The 24,363-nt window shown below is 58.6% G+C and overlaps 2 protein-coding genes across 7 annotated transcripts; one reads left to right on the top strand and one right to left on the bottom strand.

Moving 5' to 3' along the window:
- Positions 1-756: 756 nt before the first annotated feature.
- Positions 757-8,068, top strand: LOC120504380 (mucin-4-like). 2 transcript variants are annotated; one of them, XM_039713810.1, is made up of 11 exons: positions 757-2,227; positions 2,872-3,011; positions 3,295-3,459; positions 3,740-3,895; positions 4,386-4,516; positions 5,358-5,446; positions 5,845-6,024; positions 6,437-6,589; positions 6,799-6,918; positions 7,213-7,254; positions 7,379-8,068. In XM_039713810.1, the coding sequence occupies exons 1-11, from the start codon at positions 898-900 to the stop codon at positions 7,393-7,395; spliced, it is 2,523 nt and encodes an 840-aa protein (XP_039569744.1). In that variant the 5' UTR covers positions 757-897; the 3' UTR covers positions 7,396-8,068. The 2 variants fall into 2 exon arrangements, with proteins under 2 accessions (XP_039569744.1, XP_039569745.1); XM_039713811.1 differs by having other exon boundaries at positions 757-1,570; positions 7,379-8,065.
- Positions 8,069-8,568: 500 nt separating this feature from the next.
- Positions 8,569-24,278, bottom strand: MUC4 (mucin 4, cell surface associated). 5 transcript variants are annotated; one of them, XM_039713853.1, is made up of 29 exons: positions 22,579-24,278; positions 22,044-22,229; positions 20,426-21,961; positions 18,770-19,093; positions 18,315-18,454; positions 17,961-18,125; positions 17,727-17,882; positions 17,472-17,602; positions 17,157-17,245; positions 16,689-16,865; positions 16,455-16,598; positions 16,237-16,356; positions 15,844-16,046; positions 15,071-15,149; positions 14,656-14,826; positions 14,381-14,482; positions 13,940-14,176; positions 13,430-13,564; positions 13,162-13,340; positions 12,876-13,035; positions 12,699-12,797; positions 11,945-12,127; positions 11,779-11,852; positions 11,405-11,469; positions 10,918-11,117; positions 10,556-10,724; positions 10,298-10,471; positions 9,379-9,416; positions 8,569-9,296 (listed from the first exon to the last, which is right to left on the bottom strand). In XM_039713853.1, exons 1-29 carry the CDS (start codon positions 22,622-22,624, stop codon positions 9,049-9,051), a joined length of 5,730 nt encoding a protein of 1,909 aa, XP_039569787.1. In that variant the 5' UTR covers positions 22,625-24,278; the 3' UTR covers positions 8,569-9,048. The 5 variants fall into 5 exon arrangements, with proteins under 5 accessions (XP_039569787.1, XP_039569788.1, XP_039569786.1 ...); XM_039713854.1 differs by having other exon boundaries at positions 8,569-8,996; positions 9,199-9,296; positions 16,455-16,865; XM_039713852.1 differs by having other exon boundaries at positions 14,656-14,763; positions 16,455-16,865.
- Between the last annotated feature and the right edge of the window lie 85 nt (positions 24,279-24,363).

Here is a 24,363-nt window from a genome sequence, read left to right on the forward strand (position 1 = left end):
TCCCACTGATGCACAGAGTGACACGAATCTCCCAGCCTCATCCTCTGCCCTGCCCGCAGGGGATGCGGGAGCTGTGGATCTGGCCAGTCCATCCCTCCAGCCTGCCCCACAGCAGACCCCCACTGGAGAACAGCCACTGCTGCTTCCTGATGCTCTGACATTCCCCACAGACACCCCCAGTGCTCCTGGGGCTGCTTACCCGGCCCCGGAGGCTGGAGCCAGCACCCTGCCTGAAGCTGATGCTGCAGCAGAGACACCAGCAAGCCCTGACCTTGCTGTGGGCCCTGAAGCAGCCGTGTCTCCGTCTCTCGGGGAGCCAGAACCAGCAGGGATGCCAGCTGGAGCTCCCCAGGAAGATGATGGACTTGGCACTGGCTTGAGTTCAGATTCAGATGCCCCCAGCCCAGCACCTTTTGTACCTGATGGACTGGCACAGCCCACTGCTGGGATCCAAGGTCAGGGAGCTCAGGGGGTAGGGGACGTGGCACAGGCAGAAGGTTCAGGGGATGCCAGTCCCTATGAAGACACCCAGAGTGACTTGAGTCCTCCAGCCCTTCAGCCCTCAGTATCTCCCGCTGACAATGGAGAGCTGCTGACTGCAGGAACAGAAGACTTGGCAAATGCTGAACTTTCCCCTCCATCAGCACTTGTCCTCAGCAGGGTGAACTGCCTGGTGCAGGTTCCTCATCTGGCTCAGCCTCTCCCAGCAGTGATGTTGCAGCATCCTCTGTTTCAGATCCAGCCAGCCTGGGTGCCCTTGGAGGAGCAGACAGTGCTGCTGAAGGTGTTCAGCCTGCCCTGGGTGCTGGCACTGGGGTCCTTCCTGCTGCAGGAGAAGGGGCAAGTGAAGGGGTTGGTGATGTGGGGTCCACAGGGCAGTCCCAGGCTCCTACTGGAATGGGACCAGCTGGTTCAGAAAGCCTTGATGGAGAAACAGGAGGTGTGTTGCAGTCTGCATCTTCTTCCTCGTCTACAGAGGGGTCTTCATCACCTGGGAGGACAGGTGAGGCTGCTGCTGAATCAGGCCTTCCTGGAGCTGCTGGTGGCTTGAACACAGGCTTGCAGGCTGCTGGCCCTCAAGAAGCCTCTGAGTCTGCCCCTGGCACCCAAAGTGGTGCCAATACTGAACTTTCCAATGGAAAACTGAGCCCAGTCAATGTGGTGGAGGTGCCTGGAGGAGCCTCGGTGAATGGGGGACCTTCCCCTGGTGCCAGCCTGGTCCCAGTGGCTCCAGACAACAGCGGTGTTTCCAGTGGCATGACCACCTCCGTGGCTGGTTCTCTGCTTCTCCCTGGACAGGGGCTGAGCTCGGGGCTGGCACCCAATGGGGGCCCCGACTCTGCACCAAGCACCCAGAGTGGGAGCAGCCCCCTGCTGCCAGGGCCACCAGGTGGGCTGCCAGAAGAAGCTGGAAGTTCTCAGTCGTGGTCTCTTGAAGATGAGGTGGCCTCAGGCATGCCAGCACCTTTGGGAGGAGCATCCCCTCATGCTCCCATGTCCCCCAACGCCGCCCCAGTGCCACCTTCTGCTCCACAGAGAGGAGTGTCTGCCAGCCCTGGGCTTTCGGCACGTGAGTCGGTAGTGGGGTCCTCTGCAGGGGGAAAGGGAGAGCTGGGGGCTGCTGTGCCAGGGGGGCCTGCCTTGCTGCTGCCTCCCCACCAGCCAGGAAGCCCCGGAGCCCCCTCTGGGGATGCCAACAGCCCTGTTCCTGGAGAAGGGAGTGCTGTGCTCCATGGAACTGTGACAGGGCAAGGGGATGTAATCCCTCTCCTTCCTGGGGCACATCTGGAGACTCACTCCCCACCTGGGGGGAGCCCAAGGCTCCCTGGCCTTCCTCCCTCTGGTATCACTGCTGGCAGTCCAGGAGCAAAAATCCCGGGGCCAGGACCTGCTGGTGGCTCATCACCTGCTGCCCTGCAACCGTCCCTGGGCAGGCAGCCGACCACCAGCCTGGCAAACAGAGCCCCTGCCACCTCTGGGTCAAGCTTTTCTGGAGCCTTCCCAGGCCGGGGGGGACCCCAGGGCAGATCCCCAGCCCCTGCACGCCCAGCCACCTCCTGCAGCCCGGCCCCCGCCGGCCCAGCCCCAGCAGCCCCCCTGCCCAGAGGCAGGGAGCTGCTTCCCAGGCCAGGAGCAGCCTCTGTCACCTCCCGCGCGTCGTCCCCCGTGGTTCCAGCTCCACCAGCAGTGCCAGCGCCTGCCCCAGCCCTGCTGCCCAGCCCTGCAGGTACGTGGTGCTCGCAGAGCAGCCTGGGTGGGACTAACACATCCATTCCTGATGGACCATGCTCAGGGACATTCAGTGCCCAGAAAAGAAGGGGTCTGTTTGAAGGCAGAGTCCTGGGGGAGACGCGGCACAAGGAGCCCCTGCACTGTTGGCAGGCTGAGCCTGCTTTCAATACATTCCCATCAGCTGGAAAACCCATCTCCTCCAAAGTGCTTTTTTTGACAGACATTAAAAGGGAGCTGGAGGCTGTAGAAGTCTCTAGAAAGAGTTGTAGGTTTTAATTCTGTGCTGTTGCCTGCCACAGCCCTTGTACAATGTTCTTCCCCTCCTAATGGCAGTGATTCAGTGCAGTGTCCCAACAGGGATGGTTGAAGCAGGGGACAGTGACCACAAAGGCCATCATAGCAGGTTTAGGGCAGCTGTGTAAGGCAGTGAAAGTCGGGGAACAAGCTCCTGCCAGGGAAGGTGACATGCAGCATGTCCCTGGAGGCTTTAAGCAGTGACCCCCCCATCTTTCTTCTGCCCAGCTTCTGTCCCAGTAGAAGCAAGATAATTTCAGCCCTTTAAAATTTTTGATGCAGACCAAAAGCTTTGCTGTAAATGTGGTTTGGTTTTATTGTTTGTTTGTTTGTTATCTTTTCCAGATCCAGCTGTGCCCCTCTATGGGTACGGAGCAAGAGAAAATGATCAGGAGTATGTGGAAAGGAGAGTGGATTTTAATTCTCCACTTTTCAAGCCCGAGACTGGATTCCCATTTGGGAAAACCTTGCGCAGCTCTCTCTACGTGAGTCTACTTGGGCTTGACTTGTTGGGCAACTGGCCATCACCTAAAACCCTGGGAGAGGCACCAGGTGCCTGGGATGGGAGTCTTGCAGGGCCAAAGCTATTGGGATGCTGCTGTGGTCTGTTTGCAGCAGGAGGTGACTTTGTGGCCCTTTCAGCAGTGGCAGGGGGTGGCTTTCCTTGGGCATTGCTCAAAATGGACTTGGAAATGGGAGGGCTGCCCCCCCCATGCCAGGGAGTGCTGCTGGCCCTGATCTCGCCTGATGGAGGATCCCTCTGCTCAGTTCACAGACAATGGACAGATCATTTTCCCAGCCTCGGACAACAACATCCCCACGTACCCCAGCCCTCCTCCCAGTGGCTTCAATGGCCACGAAGAGGTCCCCATGATCGCCGTATTTTGGGACGACGCTGACTTCTCCAGAGGTGTTGGCACCACCTTTTACCAGGTGAGTGAAGCCACCTGGGAGCATGATTGCACCAAACACCTTTTGATTATAAGCTCATCATCTATCACGTGGATGCCTCTTGAGATGTGTAATTAATGGAGCCCATGAACGGGTTTTCCCTTTTCTGAGCCAAATCTAAGAGCCGTTGGTGCTACGTCAACTCTTGAGCCATCCAAATCCCACCCAGCACTTTGGTTACAGGGGTCTGTGCGTGACCCCAGCCTAGGCCTGTTTTGTCCCCCTGGGAGCTGACGCAGACGTGTGTGTTCCCAACCCACAGGAGTTCTCCACCCTCAACACGGCCAAGCCGCCGTTCGTCCGTGACGTGGAAGCCAAGATCCGGCGGTACCTGAGGTCCTCCTACTCTGCAGTCTGGACCCTGAAAATCACCTGGGAGAGGGCTCCTGTCCATGCAGCAAGGACTGACACCCGCAAGGTGAGGGACTGATGGAACACAGGTGCTGTTGAATTGTCAAAAAACACCAAGACCTGCAGGCAATGACCTTCTCTGTGCCCGAATATAAGAACCAGTTCTGTGACAAAGGCTAGTCTTGAAGAATTTTGCCAAAAAGTACTGGGCTGTGCCCACGTTTTAGTGGTTTTCAGGTTTTTTGAGAGACACCTTTAGCTGAACTTCCCCCATTCCATAAAACCTTTCTCTTTAAGGTGGTGGGAGTTTATTGCGTACCAGAAATGCTGTTTTTCAGACGCATAAAATTGGGTGAATTTGAAGCTTGTCATGGAACAGTTTCAAAGTAAAACCATCACATTTTCCATGTGAAATGCGAACCAGGCCTAGCTGTGTTTGCCTTGTTTCCCTCCAGACCTCAGTCTGGCCATTTCCCAGCAAGCACTGCCCCACACCCTGAGTTTTAAACCCCACATTTTCCCTCACTTTCTTACCTGTCTGCAACGCTTCTCCCCAGACAATCACGTACCAGGCTGTCCTGACCACTGATGGCTTCAGGTCCTACATCCTGATGCTGTACCAGGACGGAGGCATGCAGTGGGATTACACCAGGCTCACTTCCCCCAATGTGCTCATCGGCTACACCAGGTACAGCAGCTCAGCACCCCATCCCTGCCTCCTCTGAGCACTGGGATGCATCCCACCCACACCGCCCACTGGTTGAATCCTTCCCCCATATCCCTGGGAGTGCCCTACAAGGATGAGGACAGCCCAGAAGTGGTCTGCATGCCCATATATTCTACCATATAGGGGCCTCACAAACAAATTCACCCCGTTAGGGACTGTATCATGCTGCAGCATGCTGTCTTGCTGGGCTGTGCTTGTTGTAAGATCCACAAATCCCTCTGGAGTCCTGGGCCCCCAGCATCCTGGCGGTTTGGGTGGAAGGAGTGGGAAATAGGGGATGTTTGCTGAACTTTGCACCAGCCGAGGGAAGGGATTTCCGTGCTTGGCCGGAGCAGTTGCTTCCTGCCTCCTCGCATTACGTCCTGCCCTGTACAGGCTGTCTCCAGGGTTTTCTCATTAGCTGCTTGCTGCAGCTGGGTAAGGAAAAGGTGGCCCGGATGGGAAGCGCGGGCGGCACAGGCGTGTGTGTGCCTGTGTGTGACCCCTCGGGGGTTTCTCCTCCAAATCGCCTGGCAAAATGCTGGAAGCCATGGAAGCTGCTCGTGGGGGTCTCCAGATGCCTGTGGGCTCAGGCCCTGATGCAGCAGGAGTGTTGGCAGCACCCAAAAAGAACGGTACCCCATAGAGAGGAGGAAGCAGGCTGGGGCAGCCCATGCCTTTGCCCTCCTGTCCCAAGAGCTGTCATGTGGGTGCTGCAGTTCCACTGGCACGGGGTCAGGATGGCTGAAGGGCAGGCTGGGGCTGGGGCTGGGATAATCCCATCAAGGAAGAGCAACTCCTGATTTTTCCTCTTTTCACTCAGTGGGGATGGCTTTTACCACAACGATGACCTGACTAAGAGACCTCCAGCTGCTAAATACCGCCCTGACCAGTTCAGGGGCTACAACACAGGTAGTGCCACACAGCTGGGGTGGGTGCACAAGGAGGGGAATATTCCCAGGGAATGAAATCCAGCCTGCCATTGTGGCAAGGCTCTTACTGAGTTCTCAAGGCCAGGCTTTCCCCCTCAAGCACATTTCCCCTGGGTACCCGCTATGGCCTAAGGCTGAAACATCCCTGCTGTGCTCATGGTCACTTTTTGTGCCAATGGCTCTGTCCCAAGGTTTTCTTCTTTGACAAGAGCCTCTCCCCCCGTTTCCCTTCTGTTGGGTGGCTGTTGAACATAGGGTGGAGGTCAACGTGGGCTTAGCTTCCAGCATCAGCACCACATGACTCTCACCTTGAGACAGAACAGCACCTGTGGTCCCCTTGGCCAAAGGTGACAGCCCGTGGTTTCTCTCCCTGCTCAGACCTCCGTGGGTTGTGGATTTACAAGCTGGAGAGCCGCGTGGGCATCAACTACCGGCTGAAGTGCCTGGCATGGACAGGGCGGCAGCAGGAGCCCCAGGCATGGAGCCACGGCCTGCCCACCTGCCCCTGCTCCCTGCAGCAAGGGCAGCAGGACCCACGCTTCAAGAGCAGCTATGGAGGCAAGTGGACATGCTGCTACCTCACCCTTCCCATCCCCAAGCTGTCCTTCCCCACCTTTCCTGCAAGGGTGGCCTGGGGTCCCACCTGGCAGGGTGGGCAGGTGACCCTAAGGAAAAGGAGAGAGGGACTGACCTACCCTTCAGAGACAGGAAAAGCAAAGAGGATTGAGGGCTGACCTCTTTTTGTCTTATTAAACTGGCCAGAGCTGGTCTGACCTGCATGGGGATGCTGGGGAGCAGGGTCTCCCTCTGGGGACCTCTTGGATGGCCTCCATCGGTTCCTCCAAACCCCTACAGCACCGTGGGGGATGTGGTGGCAGTGCTGGCGAGGAGCCCGCTCTGGCCCAGTCCTTGCCCTGCGGCAGGTGTGCTGGCTGGGCAGAGTCTGAGGCTCCCTGCTGCCCCGTTTCAGGCAGGTGGGGTGCCCGTGTCTCCATGCTGCACTCGGCCTCCCCCAACCAGCACGGCGCCGGCGTGCGCTGCCTGTACGACAGCCAGAGCCAGCTCATCGAGGGGCGCCAGGAGAGGTACTGGAGGAACTCCAGGCAGGCCTCACCCTACCGTGGTAAGCACAGCCAGCCTTGGCATCCCCTGGCCCAGGCTGGCATTGTTGTAGCCTGTAAACAGTTTTAATCTCTGTGCCAACCTGTTTCCTGACATGCTGTTTCCCTTGGAGGGAGTGTGGAGCTGCCAAAGGCTGAGGAAAGCCTTGCCTGGAACCAGCCCATCTCCCTCTCCTTCCCTTCAGCCCCTCACTCTCCTTTTTGCCCCCAGACCAGGAGCTGAAGCTGTATGACTGGTGCTGCAATCGGGCGGGCAGTGCCCACCTCTGCGCCCGCTACAGCGAGAAGAGGCCCAAGATTGGCTGTGATGGATACCAGTCAGCCAGCACGGGTGGGTCTGCAGCTCCTGTGCACTGGGGTGATGCTGTCTTGGTGCCCAGGGCTGGGAGGGGAGTGGGAATGTCCCAGCCTCCCTGTGGTTAAGGCGGCAAGAGCCCTGAGCAGATGGGGGAAGGGTTTTGGGGTGCTGTACCATGCCCTGGGCTGTGTGGGGTTGTGGAGGCATCTCCCTCAGCACAGAATCACCAGCACAGTCTGGGGGTAATGGCACTGGGAGGGGAGGAGGACCACAGCAAACGTGGTTATGGTGTAAGCTGATGTGGGGCTTTCTTGCAACCCTCAACAGATTCCTTGGAGGAGGCAGAGTCTGACTCAGATGAGCAGATAGGTGAGCAGCATTGTGGGGTCTCCTTTCCCTCTATCCCTGTACCCCTGCAAGAAAATGGCCCGGGGGCTCCCAGCTTGCCCCTCAGGGAGCAGGTGGCTGAGCAAATCTCATTTCTTCTTTGCAGATGGAGAGGACAAGTAACTGGGAGGTTGCACACCTGCAGCACGTTCTGGGCCACGGCTGATCCTCCAAGCCCTTTGATCTGCTCTTCCCTCGTGTTCCCCCACAGAACCCATCACCCCTGCCCACCACGCAGGGCAGCTCACTTGGCCAGTGCCTGCAGCTGCCTGCCCTGGCACAAGTTCACATTTCTAACCCAGGCTTGTCCCAGGGATTCAGTTGCTTTCATTGTCCTTTCCCAAATGCAGCTGGGGGGCAGAGCTGGTGGGGAGGTGGGCAGGTACCCCCCACTGCACACACCACCCTTGTCCTTCCCACATCCCACTGTGCTCCCATGCTGCAGGGTGAGGCTGGACCCCTCGGAAAGGGTTAAACACCACACCTGGGTTAACTGTGGCCAAGCCCTTAAATACCAGGGTGCACCAGGCTTGTCCTGTGAGCCTGTCCTGTCTTGTCCCCCACTTCTGTTTCCCAGCCATCCCTCCCTGAGTGGTCCCTGGGCCCTGTGCTCAGGAGAAGGGACAATTCTCCAGATCAAGCCAGAATCAGATCAATACGTCTGCTGGGTGTGTGAGGGCAAAATGCAACCCCATGATCAGAAATGTTGGATCAAAAATAATTTTTTGTGTGTAAGAGAGCATCTTCCTTTCTAAAAAAAAAAATAAATCATTGTCAAATCTTGTTTGTTCAATAAGACCTTGGAAGGGTTTGAGCATATCACTGATCCTGTAGCAGCCATGTCCTCTGCCAAACTGGGTGGGAAGCAGTGACTGGGCAGGCTTGGAGCAGCAGGATTACAGGATATTTCTGTTCTCAGCTTTAGTGCTGGAGACACAGCTAAGCCAGGGTCTAGGGCAGTGAATGGGGTGGAAGCTGGGGGTCTGATGGGGTCTGATATACCCTCCTTGGGTCAGCATCTCCCAGTCACCAGGGTTGAAGAGCTGTGGGATGTTTGTGGAGCCAAAGCCTGAGCTGCATGGTCTGAGCCACTGTAAGCAGTGCCCACGAAGGCAGTGTGAGGAGACTTGCAGGTGTGTAGGGAAAACGAGGGGATGAAGCCACCAAAAAATTTACATCCGTTTTCACTTTGGCTCTGTGGATGGGACCAGCAGAAAGCAGGGACTTGAGGGCTCAATGACAGTGGAGCAGGGCTGGCGCAGAGACCCTTGAGGTGCAAACAAGTTAACAGCAAGCCAACATTTTTGGTTTATTCTATTTGGTTCCTAAGGGATTACAATCACTGCCTTGTCCCACCTGCCCCTGCTCTCAGGGGATCTGCAGGGTCTGGTTATTGCACTAGCACATACCCCTGGTGCAGACACATTCAAGGATGATCCCAGGCTTCTCTCCAGGTCCTCAGGGAAGGTGAAATCCTCCTGCTTTGGTCACCCAACATAAACACACATTCAAAAAAGCACCTCCTCCAGAGTGAATCCTCCCAGAACCCAGAAGGCAGCTGCCTGTCCCTGCTTCCATGTGTTGCTGCTGCTGGACACCCCAAGAGCAGGCAGCAGTGTCTGGCTCCTCTGTGAGCCTGGAGGTGCCAGAAAAGGACTGGTGGCAGGTTAGGGCTGCTGGGGGGACTGGCTTGGAGGCACAACGTGGGGTCTCTGGATTCTTATCTGTAAGGAGGAACAGGCCACGCTGTCAGTGTGGCATCGGCTCTGTGCTTTGTCACAGTGGCACGGATCCCAGCGCCAGCCAAAGGATTGGTGATGCTTCAGGATGAGGCACAGCTCCTGAGCTCCTTTGAGGCACAGGCCCAGGATTCAGAGCCCAGCCCGAACTTCCCAACCCTATGGAAGCAGTAACCTGAGGACAGACCTGGAGTGAGGGGTCAATGGCCTGGAGCTGCAGTTTCCAATGCCTTTCCAGGGAGTGGGAGCCCATGGGCTCTGCTTGTTCTCCTGCCATCATTAAAGCTGGAGCAGGGAAGATGAATGGAACTTGAGGACTGGGGTGAAGCAGAGCCTTGGTGGGGGAATTTTGCAGGCATGTACTCACAGGAGAAGGGCCGTGTCCTCCACAAGGTCTCCTTGGCCCTGAGAGGGGCAACAGAACAGGGAGAACATGTCAGCAGGGCTGGAAGAACCCCTGCCTGATGCTGGTGTCTGGGTCAGGTGGCAAAGGGGAGCAGTGACTGACTGCAGGGGGGAGAGGGGGCTGCAAGAGGAGGAAAACCCCATTGTGCACACACAATTTCTTGCCTTGCCACAAATGCAAATGAACTGAGGATCTTCCCAGAGATCCCTGGCTCCAGGGCTGGCAGGGGTCTGGGTGCAGGGGCAGGACACAGCTCCAGCTAGAGCCAGGGGCTTGGGAGATCCCCTGGGTGTGGAAGCCTCCACAGGACTAAGAGCTAGGGAGGAGGGAAGGAGAACCAGCATCCCAGCCGTGCACTTTGCCATTGTTCTGTTAACTCCCTGCTCTGCAGAAGAGCAAGGTCCAATTTTTAAACCACTTTTCCTTGCTCCAGGCCAGCTCTTTCCAGACCCATGTGAATTGAAGTGGAAATCATTTGGGTGGCATGCAAATTAAAATTAAATAGAAAGCCCATCTGTAACCAAGTATTGGGTGGGATGAGGAAGAAATGCAAACACTCCCTAATGTGGGGGAAAAGGAAATCTAACATTCAACCCACTGATGGTATTGCACCCCTGAGCAACAGATGTCTGGAAAAGATGCTGGAAGTTATTACAAGGTCACCCAACCCCTCTCCCAGGGCAGGGTCCCCCTGCCCAAACCAGACACGTTCTACCAGTGGTGGATCTTTCAAATGTGGATTTTTGGAAGGATCCCCCTGCCCAAACCAGACACTTTCAGTGGTGGATCTTTCAAATGTGGATTTTTGGTCAGTTTTCTCTCAACACCCAGCCTGCCACATGCCCACACCCAGCCCCGTACAGGTCCAGCCCATGCTCACCCCTGGTGCCGGCGGCGGCGCTGGTGGCAGAGGCGCAGAGCCAGGCAGCCGAGGGCAAACAGGAGGCAGAGCAGAGCCAGGGCTCCCAGCAGGATGCCGAGGAAGGCGGCCAGGCTGATGGCCAGCCACTCACACTGGAGGCCAGCTGGAGAGTAGATGGAGAAGGGCAGGCAGCTGCGGATGGGGAGGGAGGAGCTGTGATGCTGTGGGAGAAGCAGCTGAGCAGGGTGGCCTTGTCCACCCCAGGGCTGCTGCTACCTGCACGTGGGCCCCTCGGGCAGGTGCTGGCACTGGCCACCATGCTGGCAGTAGCCCATCTTGCAGGGGGAGATGCAGATGAAGCCGATGGTCCCCGTGTAGTGAAGCTGGTAGCCTTTGTAGCCATACAGTGAGCAGGGGAAATAGGCCCTCAGCTCATCCACTGTCACTGGGGAAGGAAAGCACATGGGTTCGGCCTTGCAGCAACCCCCTTGATGCTTCTCCAAGCTGGACCTATGGCTGGGGTTGGGAGGCTGCCCACCCTCCCCACCATGGGTGTGAACCAATCCCTGGGGCACACAGGGTTATGGGGACAATGGGGACAGGGGGGCACTCCCAGCTCAGTGCCAGGAGCAACTCACGCTTCACCAGGTCGGTGATGTTGTCCTGGTGCAGGCGCTGGAAGCGCAGCCCCGTGCCCGCCTGCCGCTGCCCCCGGCGCCCGTTGAAGGCGCCGGTGATGGCCGCGGGCAGCTCCTCGTTCAGGAAGCGGATGACGGCGCCGCGGCTGTCATAGGCAAACTCGGACACCACCATGAAGGTGAAGCCATCGCTGTCTGTCCTGCAGGGAAAAGAGAGGGCTGCTGGTGGAGCTGCTGCTGCCTCTCAGAGTGGCTGAGCCTCACCGTGCCTCAGCATTCCCATTTGGGTGATGGTAAGGAAGGGATGAGGCAGCAGGGGAAGGTGCCAACAGACTCGTGTCTCCAAGGGTTTACCAGCACCAGGCTGGAAAAACAGACTCGGAGCTGGGGGAAAACGCCCTTTGTGCACCAAACTCTCTGGCCCCATGCTCAGCCCTGCCCCGCCCGATCCTTGGGGTGGTCACAGGCTGCTTCACATCTGACTCACATCTGGGTGATGTTGGTGTTGCTCTGGAAAGCTTTTACCTCCAGGGAATCCAGGATGGCTGAGACCTGCAGTGGCGGGAGCAGGAAGGCATTAGGGGAAGCAGAATGACACCAGCATGGGGAAAGTTTGAAGAGTGATGCAGGCATTGTGACCAAGCCCCAAGGGTTGCTCTGGCCTTTGGTTCATTCACTTGGCACAGGGCCATGGCTGCAGCCATCACCATGCAATTGGTGCTTCCTCCCTCCGGGCTTGTGGATCTGCTGGAGCCCCAGAGATCCCATGGGAGGGCATACAGAGGCATGCCCACGCCAGCTGCCAAGCTGCCCAGTATGCCAGTGTGCCCCCTGCTCTGAGCCCACCCTCCAGTGACATACAGTGCTGTTGACTTCCTCAGCAGTGGCGTTTTGCAGTGTCTTGATCCTCATCTGGATGCTTCTCCGAGGGAGACCTGCTTGGGGAAAGCCACAGTGGTGGCTCTGGCATTGCAGGACCAGGGTGAGTGGGGTCAGGTTTCACCCCTCATGGGGCACGGGTACCCACCTGAGCTGGGCAGTGGCTGAAAATCCCCCCCTGCCACCAGGCAGCGCTGGTCGGTGAAAGCCGGGGGGCAGGCGCAGGTGGGGGCACAAGTGATGGGGTGAAGGTGGCAGTGTCCCCCGTTGCTGCAGTAGCCCTCAGGGCAGGAGTGGTAGCCACAGGCTGAGCCACAGCCTGGCATCTCACCTGTGGGATGGAGGCCATGGTAGAGGTATGAACCTGACTTCAGGGCAGAGCCCCAGCTCTCCGAGCCATCCTCAGCTGCTCCATAAGGCCTTTCTTCCAAGTTTTGTTTTGTTTTTCTTTAATGTGTTAGGACTTTTAGTATGAATTCAAGGAATAGTCCCACTCCCCCTCCTTCCAGCTGGAGCCATTTGCCCTTCTTAAATCCCAGCATTAGAAAAAGAGCAAAAGCCATCTACTCAACCCCACCAAAGCAATCTGAATAGGGCTTGATTTAGCCCCCAACCTCTGCATGTGCATTTGAACTTTGCTGGGATGAGAATTTTTTTCTCAAGGAGAAAAATTGCATGGGAAAAAATTTCTCTTCCCAGAGGATTAGTGAGATCGACAGCCTGGGAACACGAGTGGTGGCTGGACTCTGGTCCCTTCTGCTAATGACAGCAAGGGCTTGGGCACAGAGCTCAAGCAGCTCCCTTCTCTCCTCTCTGGCCAGCCTGGCTCCCTCAGGAATTCTCATCCACAGAGCCCGGGGTGATGGGGGTGAGGACCATGCCTGTCAGGGCCCCATACTCACCCTGCTCACTGGCCGGGCAGGAGCAGACGTAGCTGCCCACGGTGTTGGTGCAGGTGCTGTTCCCTGGGCACTCTGTCCCCTGCGTGCACTCATCGATATCTGCCAGGGCAAGGCACCATGGCACCGGGACAAGCACCGTGGCGGGGTCCCAGTGGCCATGGTGTCAGCCCTTGTCACCTGAGCAGTGCTCTCCATCCCCCGTCAGGCCAGCCGGGCAGGGGCCACAGCCGCTGAAAGGGTGACATCCCACACCAGGGAAGCATCCCTGGGAGCAGGGGTCCGGAGGGTCCTGGCAGAAGGCACCTGAGTAGCCGCTCTCGCATCTGCAGGCTGCCAGCTGGGCAGGGGACAGTGACACTGGCTTAGGGAGCGTGAGGAGGATGGGTGGACAGAGAAGACAGCCAGCACAGCTGGCATGGGGACAGGCACAGTGTGTTGCCAGAGGAGCTTTCTGGTACGCTACCTGCAGGGAAGACTTCCCGAGAGTGACAGTGTTGCTGTAGTCACAGTCCTGGCTCCTGCTGCATCTGCAAAGGGTGAAGCGGAGCTGGAGGAGTGCAGAGATGTTGTTGGAGCCAACAGCCTCCAGGTTGATGGTGAATGGGGCTGTCCCGCGGGGCTGCCATATCAGGGTCCCATTCTCTGCCGGGAGGAGAGGTAGGAGTTAGAGGTGGCAGAGGAATTCCATCCCATTCCTTCCCATCCCAGCTGCTCCATCTCTCCTTCCCTACCTGATATGTTGAGCTCTGGTGAGAGATGGGGAATGAAGCGTGCCCCCGCCCCCAAGGCACGGTACTGCCTTGTGACCCTCTCTGTCCTGAAGGCTGTGATTGATGCGTCACCGGTGATGACGGGAGGGAAGGCATCTGAGGAGAGAGCAGCCCAGCACACATGTGGCCTTGTCACCCCTCGGCTCCAACTCCCTCCTGTGAGGACGGGACCCCAAGCAGGTGCTGTCATGGCTGCCCACCAACAAGGCCCTTATGTTGCACAGCATGGTGGCATCTCCCAGGTTTGGAGAGAAGCCAGAAATGCAGTCCCAGGAAATGCAATTCCAAAACCTTGATGGCAACTGTCCTGCTGGTGGCATCTCCCAGGACTGGAGACAAGCCAGCTGGATGGTGCAAAGCCAAGACCTTGGTGTCTTCTGTCTCATATGAAGCAAGAGAGCCCAGGAAAGGAGCAGGGCACAGTCACATCCCAGCCATGCCCTCTCAGAGGTGAGGATGTGCTCCACTTACTGAGTGCTGTCTTCCTCTGCTGGAAGTCAGCTGCAAAGCTCTGGGTGGCCAGGCCCAGGGCCAAGTTCCCTGTGCTCAGTGAATCATAGATGCACTCCTTGCTGCCATGACACTGAGAGGACACCAGCTGGTACTGGCTTTCATTCTCCTGCCGCAGCCGAGACAAGAAGAAGGGTGTGAAGTTCAGTGCTGGTGAGTCCAGAGGCTGAGTGAACAGGCTGTGCTCCCCAACAGCCCCTGCAAGAAACCACACCATGGGTACAGGCCATTTTAAGGTTTGTTGTATTTTAGGGTTCCTTTTCACAGAGCAGTGAGGACACCAAACACCTTCCCTTGACATTGCTTTTGCTCAGGCAAATGTTTAAAAATCTCAAGCCAAAACATGGCCAGGAGGTGCAGGAAGGAGAGGATCATCAAGAGGGATCCTAAGCTTGAACTTACAGGTCATCCCATAGCTGTAGATCTCCTCTTCACTGCTGTTCACAGGGATGCTGGTACCATTTGGCATCTGGAAATCATCTGCGGGGTCATGGTCCCACACACCTGGTGGAGCATCACCAGAGTGCTGGAATCCCCCATGCCAGGGCTGACCTCCTCTCTGGTGTGGCCAGTGTTTAGTTCATACCCAGGTGTCCCTGCCCTCACAATTCCCCAATTTTCCCGTCTACTTTAGAGTGGGAAGAGCATTTGCAGCCCAGCTGTGGCAGAGCCCTCACCCAGGAGGCCCCTGGTGCTGTTGCAGTACCAGTGGGGCAGGCTGCAGACCACGCTGAGGATCCCGGAGCTGGCTGAGACAGACACAGCAATGGTCCCATCGAAGATGGCTGTGACAGAGGAGGCGTTGACTAGCAGGACACCAGGGCTGTAGTAGACCTCGTCACCCAGCTCTGCAAGAGAAAGAGAGCACAGAGGGAGAGTCCAGGCAAGGCTGGGACCTGAAATGACAACCATGGGTTCCTGGAGGGGAGTGCTCCCCATGCACCCCACCCAGAGCAGAGACAGGCGCAGGTGAGAGACATTTAATGGATCTCAGGATGGTGCCCTAGCACTGGGCAGGGCTGGTCCCATGAGATGGGGACATTTCTGGTCCTTCCCACATACATTTAGCATTTAACAGCAGACCCTGCTCACCTTGGGAATAGGAAAACTGGATGGTTTCATTGTTCAGGAGGACTTGGATCTCATCCTGGCTCCCCAGGGTCCACTCAACCTGAAATTTGTGGTGGATGTGCCAGTCAGACCCTCTGCTTGTCCCTTCCTGCTGTCCCTCCATGCTGGGAACAATTATTAACTCTGTCCTCCAGCCCAGGAAGAGAGGCTCAGCCCTGGGGCCTGTGTTGGTGCAGCAGACACACAGTACAGCAGCTTTGATGTTTGCACAGAAGAGGACAGAGAGCTGCCTGTCACTGCTGGCAAGGGACATGCCCAGGCCACCACCACTGCTCAGCTGGCCTTGACAGCATGGAGAGCTGTTCTGGGGGGCTCCCAGCTCTGAGCCCCCTCCTCATGCCATTCAATGCCTGCTCCTGGTGACACCAGCTTCATTCTGCTTAATGAAGCCAAATGGCTGTGGGGAGCATTTCTGCACAGTCAGGAAGAGCAGTCACTTGTGCTAAAGTGTCAGGACAAAGAGTGTGCAATGGAAAAGGTGAAGCACACCATCTTCCTCCAGTCTCCAGCCCTTGCTGGCCTGTTTGCAGGAGGTGTTAGACCTGTGCCTGGTGAATATTAGTCCATTTCCCCACTAATAGTACTGGTTGGAGTGGTGGGAGGTGGCAGGAAAAGAAGAGGAGAGGCCTCTCAGGTCCTATCCACTTGTAGGTGATGCAGGGGTAATGCCCAGCCTGCCAGAGAAGCCTTTCCCATTAGAGGCTCAAATTCATACCCAGGGCACTCCTACTCACTGTTGTGGTGGTGTTGGAGATGTACTGGGCAGCAAAGGCCACAAAGTTGGTGGCCTGGGCCATGCCAGTCTGTGCTGTGCGCCCTTGCAGAACGAAGCTGGTCTGGGCATCACTGGCCAGCAGCAGGACAAAGTCCCCAAGCCCATTGAAGGTGTAGGTGAGTCCATCCAGGGTGGTGATGTGAGGGTCCCCGAAGGCACCAGCTGGGGTCCAGAGAAGATGGAGACATTTTGGGCAGAGGAAAAAGAACAAATGCTGGTGTCATTTCAGGGAGCAGAGCAGCCCCAGAGCTGCTCAGCAGTCCCCACTGGCATGTTGCAAAGTGTGGCTGAAGCATGGGGTCCATGCACAGCTCAGTGCCCTGGCACAGCAGAGGCAGAGCCTGGGACTCACCGGGGGTGGGTGGCACATATCCTTCACAGTCAACCCTCGGTCTCTTCTCAGCAAACCTGGCACAGAACTGGGGCTTCCCCACCCGCCGGCAGCACCAGTCGAACGCTTCCAGCTCCGTGTCTGTGGAGGAATGTGGTGGGCTGTGTCAGGGCCCTTGCTCTGCCTGTGCTTGATGCTTGGGGGTATTTTAGGGTGAGGAAATGCCAGTTCCCACTCACCAGTGGCAGCGTGGAAGGGGAGGCTCCACACTCTCTCCTGCCAGCCTTCCAGCAAGCTCTCACCTTGGTACAGACATCGTACCCCAGCTCCAGCTGGGCTGGGGGACGCAGTGCGCAGCATCCTCACCGAGGCGTCTGCTGGGCCTGGAATAGTGGGGGGATCACAGCTGCCCCCAGAGCAGGAGGGGACCATCCCCCCGCCCTGCTGCTGCTCCTGGGGGCTGTCCTTGGCACCTCTGCTCCAGTGGTAGCGGGGATCCAGCTCTGCCTGGGGCCGGGAGCAGGGGCATGGTGGCAGCTGCCTGTTCCAGGTGGCCGGCGCTGGCTCTGTGTCCAGCCACGCCAGGCACTGCAGCCTGTAATTCACCCGGGAGCGACTGTCCAGTCTGTAAATCCACAGCCCACGCACATCTGGGGGTGCAACCAGAGAACAGCACTGCTCAGCCAGGGTCTCGCCTTGTGCTGAGGGATCCCGTGGGACCGCTGTCCCTGGCCACTGACCTCACACGAGGTCTCCAGGCTCCCTCTAGAGCCAGCAGGGCTGTGGCAAGCCACAGGAGGACATAGGACACCCGCCCAGCTCTTGCCCAGTGGCTTTGCTGGCCCACACCTCCCAGGGCTGGGTGCTGGGGACATGCTCCTGGCACAGAGCACACAGCTCCATCCATCCCCACCCACCCCAAGGACCCCCCGGTGCCGTACCGGAGCCGGGGCTGCTGTGCTGGTCTGGTCGGTACTTGACAGCTGGAGGCTTCTGAGTCAGCTCGTTGTTTTGGGCATAGCCATTGCCGCTGTGTGGAGAGAGGAGGTTTGAGGTCATCCTCCCAGCACAACCCTCCTCCTCCCCCCGCAGAGCAGCTGGGGTGGGAACTGCTGCTGTGTGCAAGAGAAAGGGTTTAAACGGGGCAGGAGTGCCCCAGGAGTGGGAGCTCTCCTGGGGGTAATGCTTCCACCAGTCTCAACACGGTGCTGGAACAAATCTCAGCTGTCCCAAACCCCAGTGACAGCGTGCAGCACCTGGAGAAGCCGATCAGCACGTTGGCTGCAGCCAGCCTGGTGTAGTCCCAGCGCATCCCCCCGTCCTGGTAGAGCAGCAGGGCGAAGGAGCGGCTCCCGTCGGTGCTGAGCACTGCCTGGTAGGTGCTGGTCTGGAGAAACCCAAGGCACCCCCTTAGCACTCCCAGAGCCTCCCCTGCTCTCCCTGCAGAGCGGACTGAGGCTTGGAACAGCCACCAGCAGTCCTCTCTGTCACCTGGGTCCCGCACTGCTCACCTGAGTGTCACCCCCCCGGGATGGGTATGCTGGAGCTTTCTCCCACGTCACCTTCAAGGTCCATTTTGCTGCATAGGGGATTTTTAGGTATTTCTCAATCTTTGCTTCCACATCTTGGACAACGGGGTCTTGGGTAGAGCTGAGTGTAGAGTACTCCTGCCAGATGGCAAGAGAGGGAATTAAATGAGTGAGCTGGGAACTGGATTCTCCCAGAACACCTCTGGTGGCCCTCACCTGGTACCAAGTGGTGCCAACACCCTTGGAAAAGTCTGCATCATCCCAAAAGGCAGCCACCATTGGCAAGCTCTCCCGGCCAGTGAAGCCCCGGGGAGGGGGGTTGGGGTTGGATGGGACATAGTTGTCCGTGGGTGGAAAAATGATCTGTCCATTATCTGTAAACTAACAAAAGAACTTGTTATTTGCTGACTGGGATAGCTTCTAGCCTCCATGGATGAACAGAAACCAACCATTTTAAATGTTAAAAAAAGAAGATAGATGAAATTTGATTTCAGCTCCATTTCAATGCTTGGGATTTTTTTACCAAAAAGGCAGCACATCCATTATGTGCTCACCAAAGGGGGCACTCACATAGAGAGCATCTCGCAGTGACTTCCCAAAGGGAAATCCAATTTCTGGCTTGAACAGGGGTGAGTTAAAATCCACCATCCTCCGGACGTATTCTTGATCCCCTCCTTCCACGCCAAAGGGGTAGAGTGAAGTCGCTGGCTCTGCCATGGGCAGAAGATAATGAAAAAAGTGTGAAATCATTAATGTCTGCTTTATTCATCCTGCAGCCAGGACAAACCCAGCTGCTTGCTGCCAGGATGCTGTGCCTGTCCTCTGATGGATTGTAATCCAATTCTGAACCCACTTTTGGGATGCTCTCAAATGTCCTGTTTTGCCTTTTCCCATTAATCTGGCAGCCCAATGTGCAATGCAGATGAGATACCCCAGACCAGGCCATACCCTCATCCACCACCATGCTTGACTGGCTGGAAACCCCTTTCCTACTCTTGTCCTTGGGAAAAAGAAAATCTACTTACTGATAAGCTCATGGGTGGGTTGGGGCTCAGGTGCAGGAGTTCTGTGCCCAGTGGTGGTGTGGGCAGATGTGCTCAGTTCAGTGGACGGTCCTCTCTGTGTCCCAAAGGCGTGAGACAGGGTGGTGGCACGGCTGGTGGTGGCTGGTGGTGTCACTGGTGCCGTGGTGCCTGGGAGACTTCCCTCCTCCTTGGCTGGGCTCACTGGGGCTGTGGATGCCATAGCCATGGTGCCTCCTGCAGTGGTGGCAATGATGTTCCCTGCAGTGGTGGCAGAAGTGGCAGTGGTGGCAGCGATGTTCCCTGCAGTGGTGGCAGTGCTGTTCCCTGCAGTGGTGGCAGAAGTGGTAGTGAAGCTGTCTGTAGTGGTGGCAGTGGTGGCAGTGCTCTTCTCTGCAATGGTGGCAGTGGTGGCAGTACTGTTCCCTGCAGTGGTGGCAGTGGTGCTCCCTGTAGTTGTGGCAGTGGTGGGAGTCGTGCTGCCTGCAGTGGTGGCAGTGGTGGCAGTGGTGGCAGTGGTGCTGCCTGTGGTGCTGGCCATGGTGTTCCCTGCAGCAGTGGCAGTGGTGCTGCCTGTGCTGGTGGCTGTTTTCTCCTTCCAGGCAGGTGCCCCTGGAGATGTCTGGAGGGCAGGAGGTGACATGCTCACTGCTTGTCCCATGTCGTGGTAGCCGATGGGTGCAGGAGAAGTGGTGCCTGTTGCTGACTCGGTGTGAGTCTCTCCAGCTGCTGCCACCCCAGTTGCACCAAGCAGGGACAAGGGGGCTGTTGCTGCCTCCTCTGTTGGGCTGTGCAGGCTGGGGAGGGGAGAACTGGGCACTGCAACAGCAGTGCTGGGACCAAGGACGCCCCAGGGTCCCAGAGTTGTCTCCACCACGGGGGTCCGTGCTGCTGGGGGTGGGACAGGCTGCCCGCCTCCTCCTGCCTCGCTGTGTGTTACACCAAGGGATGGGGCACTGCTGGTGGCCCATGCTGTGGCAGGTGGCATGGCTGTGGTGACACTGGTCACAAAGGTCTCCCAGCCTGTGGAGGTGGTTGGCAGGTTGGCATTGCTGGGGAATGTGCTGGTGGATGGTGTAGTGGCTGGTGTGGTGGCCAGGCTTGTGCCACTGGTGCTGGAGTCAGGGACATGGGTCCTGCTGGTGTTGGCTGCACCCTCAGTGCTGCTCTCAGAGCTGGTGGTGTCCACATGGGCAGTGGTGTCCACATGGGCAGTGATGTCCACATGGGCAGTGGCACCTGTCCGGGATGCAGCTGTAGCCTCCCACACATTTGTGTGGCCAGCAGCCAGCGAGGTGATCCCAGCAGTGGGCTTGTTCTCGGTGGCAGGCAGCTCCAGTGATGGCCTGGCAGTGACAATCATGTGGCTGGGAGCTGGCCCTGCTGCACTGGCACCTGGGTTCTCCGCCGTGCTCACTTCCAGGAACCCCATTGCTTGCCCTGTGGTGCTGCCATTGGGCTGGGGGTCACCTGAAGCCCCCATTGCTTGCAGTGGGGCAGTCAGGGGCAGTGGGGACGTGACTGGTGCCGTCTCTTGGGGGATGCTGGATGGGGACACCTCCAGAGGCATCCCTGCATTGGCTCTGCCTTCCAGGAGAGAGGGAACATCTGCTTGTGATGCCATGGGGACAGTGACTGCCCTGGGTCCCCCAGGGGTACCTGATACAGCTCTGCCAGTGCCTGGTGCAGTGTTGGGTGGTGGCATCTCTGTCCCTGGAGCTTCCACAATTTGGGGCCCAGCCCAGAGCACTGGGGTCAGTGCAGATCTGGGTGTCACACCAGTTCCTGGGGTTGTTGAGCCTGCTGTGGGAGCTGGCTGGCTGTGGCTGGAGTGTGCATCAGGCACAGGCAGGGTGGCTTCGGTGTCCCCTGGCATTATGGTGGCACTGCCACTGGCCAGTGATGCTGATCCCATCCCTGCTTCACTAATTGGAGTGTTGCTAGCAAAGGAGGATGGGTGGGTAGCTGGCACAGTCCCAGTGCCAAATGCAGCGATGGAAGGTGGTGGTGCAGCAGCAGCTCGAGGGTCACTGTCTGGCTTTGCTCCAGTGGTGCCCATGAGGGACACAGGCATGGCCATGCTGGGAGGGGCTGAAGGAGATCTGCCTGCTGCTGCCTCTGCTGTGGTGGTCCCAAGGCCTGTTGAGAGGGACTGAGGGAGCAGAGAGCCCATGGAGCGTGGAAAGGGCCTTGGAGAGAGACCGTCAGGGTCTTTGAGAGCTGCATGGGGGGACACACTCATGCTGAGTCCCCCTGGTATGTCCTTGGTCTCTGGGGTGGCAGTGCCTGCTGTGGCTTTGGTACTGGCCTCATTCCTGATGGACACCAGCTCAGCACTGGTGCTTCCCAGAGGTGGGATGTGCTCTCCAGCTACGACATCCATCACTGTAGCCAGTGTGCCCGCAGCTTGTGTGGTGGCCTGGGGCTGGTTGGCAGTGCTGTCTGCAGGCAGCCCGTGTCCAGCAGCACCCGGGGCTGCGCTGTGGCTGGAGGGGAGCGTCTGTCCTGTGCCCAGCACAGCATCCTCAGGAAGGTGGGGCAAAAGGGCTGGAGGCAGCTGAGTGGGAGGCCCAGGAGGGTCCTGTGAGGCACTGTGGTCAGCATTGGGTAAGGTGCTTGTCCCTGGCTCTGCAGCCTTGCTGGTGCCAGTGGTGGTGGAAGAAAAGGCTCCCTCTGCAGCTGTGTTGGGGGGACTGGCTGAGGCTGCTGCCATCTTCATGGGGCTGCCCCTCTCCTCAGAGATGCTGGCAGCTGTGGCCAAAGGTGAGGTGGCCTCATCCAGCCCCAGAATGACCTCCTGGGACAGGAGCATGGCAGTACTACGTGGCTCAGCAGAGCTCCTGCTTGTGCTGAGGGATGATGTCGCTGTGCTGTGCTCATCCTGGGGGAGCAATGGCTCTGTGCTCCATGCTGTCACTGGCATCTGCTCCACGGCGGCAGCACCCAGGGCAAGACCCACTGTGTGCCCCTTTGGCTTGAAGGACAGAGGCTGCATGTGCCAAGCGGTGGTGGGAGCTGGAGGGACGCTGGTTGGGTGGCCGGCAGCACCTGCAGAGGAGAGCCCAGCCCCTGACCCTGCCTGGGGGCTGCCTCGCACTGCTGGACCCCCAGGGAGAGCTGCCGGGCTGGGAGACCCCACCTGCTCACCGCTGCTTCCAGCCGGGACCAGCTCTGTTTCCTGTGGCACCGGGACGCCTGTGGAGCGAGACGAGGCAGCTGCAGCTGGATGAGCCCCGCCGCGGCCCCAGCAGGCGGGATCCTGCCCTGCCGGCCTTACCTGAGCCGGGGCTGCCCGCGGGGCCGGCGGCAGAGGGGAGCGCTGCCCCGGCGGCTCCGGGGAGCTCCGCGCACACGGCCAGCTCGGAAGGCAGCTCGGCGCTGGCGCTGTCGGCCACATGGGAGATGCTGCCCGACTCGGATGGGTCCGGCGTGGGCACAAGGAGTTGCCCCTTCATCTCCCCGGCTTGCGCAGAAGGCAGGTGAGGGCAGAGTGAGGAAAAAGCCAGCCCGGAGTCGCCATCACCCCCAGCCCTCCTCCCTTCTGCGGGAGGACCAACACCAAGCACAGGACAGGGACCTTCCCCCAGGGTGAATCTCTCAATTTGTTCCGCAATTCCCGCCACCTTCCCCTGCTGCAGCTGGGGACCGTGACAAAACTCTGGCACCCGCGCACAGCGACAGGACAAGCCCCGGCCGGGCACTGGGGCTCGGGGGCAGCGTTGTAGCCCCCGAGGGTCGCCCGCAGCCCCTCACCCACGCAGCATCAGCCACCCGGTCAGCCCGGCAGCAGTGCGAGGGGCCCTGGCACTCACCTGGCAGCACCCAGAACCCCCACAGCAGCCAGCTCCAGAGCCCCATGGTGCCTCTGCGGGGTCAGGGAGGAAGGCGACGCGGCTGCGGCTCTCCCTCTCTCAAGGGAGCGTGCGAGGGTGACTCCGCGGTGAGCGCTCCTCCAGGTGGGGGGGACAGGGACACCACGTGCCCTGCCTGGGGCACTGACGTCTCTGTGTCCTCGCAGCCTGCGCTGAGGTGGCAGCGTCCCAATTCTGGGCACCCACTGATGCTGGGGGCCACACCCACTTTGCCATGGGAAGCTTTGAGGTCCTTTCCAGGCCGACCCCACTGTTGACAGCCCGCGGCTGGGGTCCCCAACCCCTGGGGAGCCACCCCGGGGGGTTCAAAGTCACTAAAGACACTGGGACAGCAGGTGGGGACAGGGGTCCCAAACATCTCTGGGAGGGGTGGGTCAGTCCTGGGCTCTGCACCCCCATCCTGGTTGCTGTCAGGTCCCTGCACACTTGGCTGCATGGCTGATAACCCCTGGCAGGGGTTGGCTTGTCACCAAGGAGGAAGAAGGAAGGAGCAGGCTACGGCTGTGCCTTGGGGTCCCGCGTATTGACCCTGCCCTGTCCCCCTTCGGCACTGCCGGTGCCAGGCGTTATCTGCACATCGCGGCAAACGCCCACACAAACCCGGATGGAGTGGGGGGAGTGTTCCCGCACAGGTGGCAGGGCCGGGCATTGCCCTGGGTTACAGGTCACCTTCCAGCAGCGACAGAGGCCGGACCGACCCTGCTGCGTGAACAGAGTCAGTGAGGCCACGGCAGCAATGTGTTTGCTTCTTCACAAGGTCTCACCCAGCTCCAGGATCACTTGAGGAGAGGGAAGTAAGGCAGTGATGGTGTTGTGCCTTCCTCGCTTCACTGAGAGCCCCGCCATGGCGGCTGCACCTCGCACAGGAAAACAGAAGCACAGAGTCCCGAGCAGTGACGCGTGACTGTGCTCACAGCAGCACCAGCTCCCTGTCCCCACGCTCAGGGAGGGCCAGGGGACCAGAGAAGAGGGAGCTGTGGGTGCACAGGATGCAGCCAGGTACCATCTGCCACAGGGATGGATCCACGGTCATGCCAAGGCAGCCCTTCCTCACTGTGTATGGCAGGGTGTCTCCTCTGGAGCAGAGTGTCCTGGGGAGCAGGTACCACCACTACCAATGGACCTGGTGGGTTTGGGCACCAAGATCCTCCTCCACCTGCTTCCAAGATCCCTTCCTGATGCTGCTAGAAGGCAGCACTGCAGGAAACCCAGCCAAGGGGCTCTGATACCCCCTTGGAGTGGGGAGTGAGCACTGACACCGGCTCTGGGACCCCACAGGGGCCACCCCTCCACTCCCACACCTGCTCCCGGCTCCGTCTGCAGCAGAGGCACCCGGTTGCACAATACCCACACGTGGGTGGGGGCGACGCCAGTCCCGCCACTCCCTGCCCAGGCATGAGTCAGGTGGCACCAGGGCAAGGGGGGCTCCCCTGCAGGCAAACACTGCCCACAGAGCAGGCAAAACCATGCCCGGCCTTCAAGCGTTGGGCCTGGGGGTGGGATATACTGTGACTAACTCCAGCAGCCCTGGATGGAGAACTTTGCACCCTAAAGCAGCCTGGGAGGACTCAGCAGGAGGTTTTATAGGTGCACATGTCACACAGCTTCCTGGGGATTCCCAGAGTCTGTATATCCCCTCCCGAGCTTCATCCCACTGCGAATCCCAAAGGTCACAGTCCCAGCTGCCTGCAGGGAGGAACCAACAGCCATGGATGTGTAGCCTGT

Source organism: Passer montanus, unplaced genomic scaffold (genome assembly GCF_014805655.1).
Source record: "Passer montanus isolate IOZ18808 unplaced genomic scaffold, ASM1480565v1 scaffold29, whole genome shotgun sequence".
Classification (NCBI taxonomy): Eukaryota; Metazoa; Chordata; class Aves; order Passeriformes; family Passeridae; genus Passer; species Passer montanus.

Coding starts and splice junctions, on each gene's coding strand:
- LOC120504380 (XM_039713810.1), top strand. CDS start 898: ATGGGACCAGCTGGTTCAGAAAGCCTTGATGGAGAAACAGGAGGTGTG. Junction 3,012..3,294: donor CCTTGCGCAGCTCTCTCTAC/GTGAGTCTACTT, acceptor CCCTCTGCTCAG/TTCACAGACAATGGACAGAT. Junction 3,896..4,385: donor CAAGGACTGACACCCGCAAG/GTGAGGGACTGA, acceptor GCTTCTCCCCAG/ACAATCACGTACCAGGCTGT.
- MUC4 (XM_039713851.1), bottom strand. CDS start 22,624: ATGGGGCTCTGGAGCTGGCTGCTGTGGGGGTTCTGGGTGCTGCCAG. Junction 10,472..10,555: donor CCCGAGGGGCCCACGTGCAG/GTAGCAGCAGCC, acceptor CCCCATCCGCAG/CTGCCTGCCCTTCTCCATCT. Junction 9,297..9,378: donor GAGGACACGGCCCTTCTCCT/GTGAGTACATGC, acceptor TCCCTGCTCCAG/CTTTAATGATGGCAGGAGAA.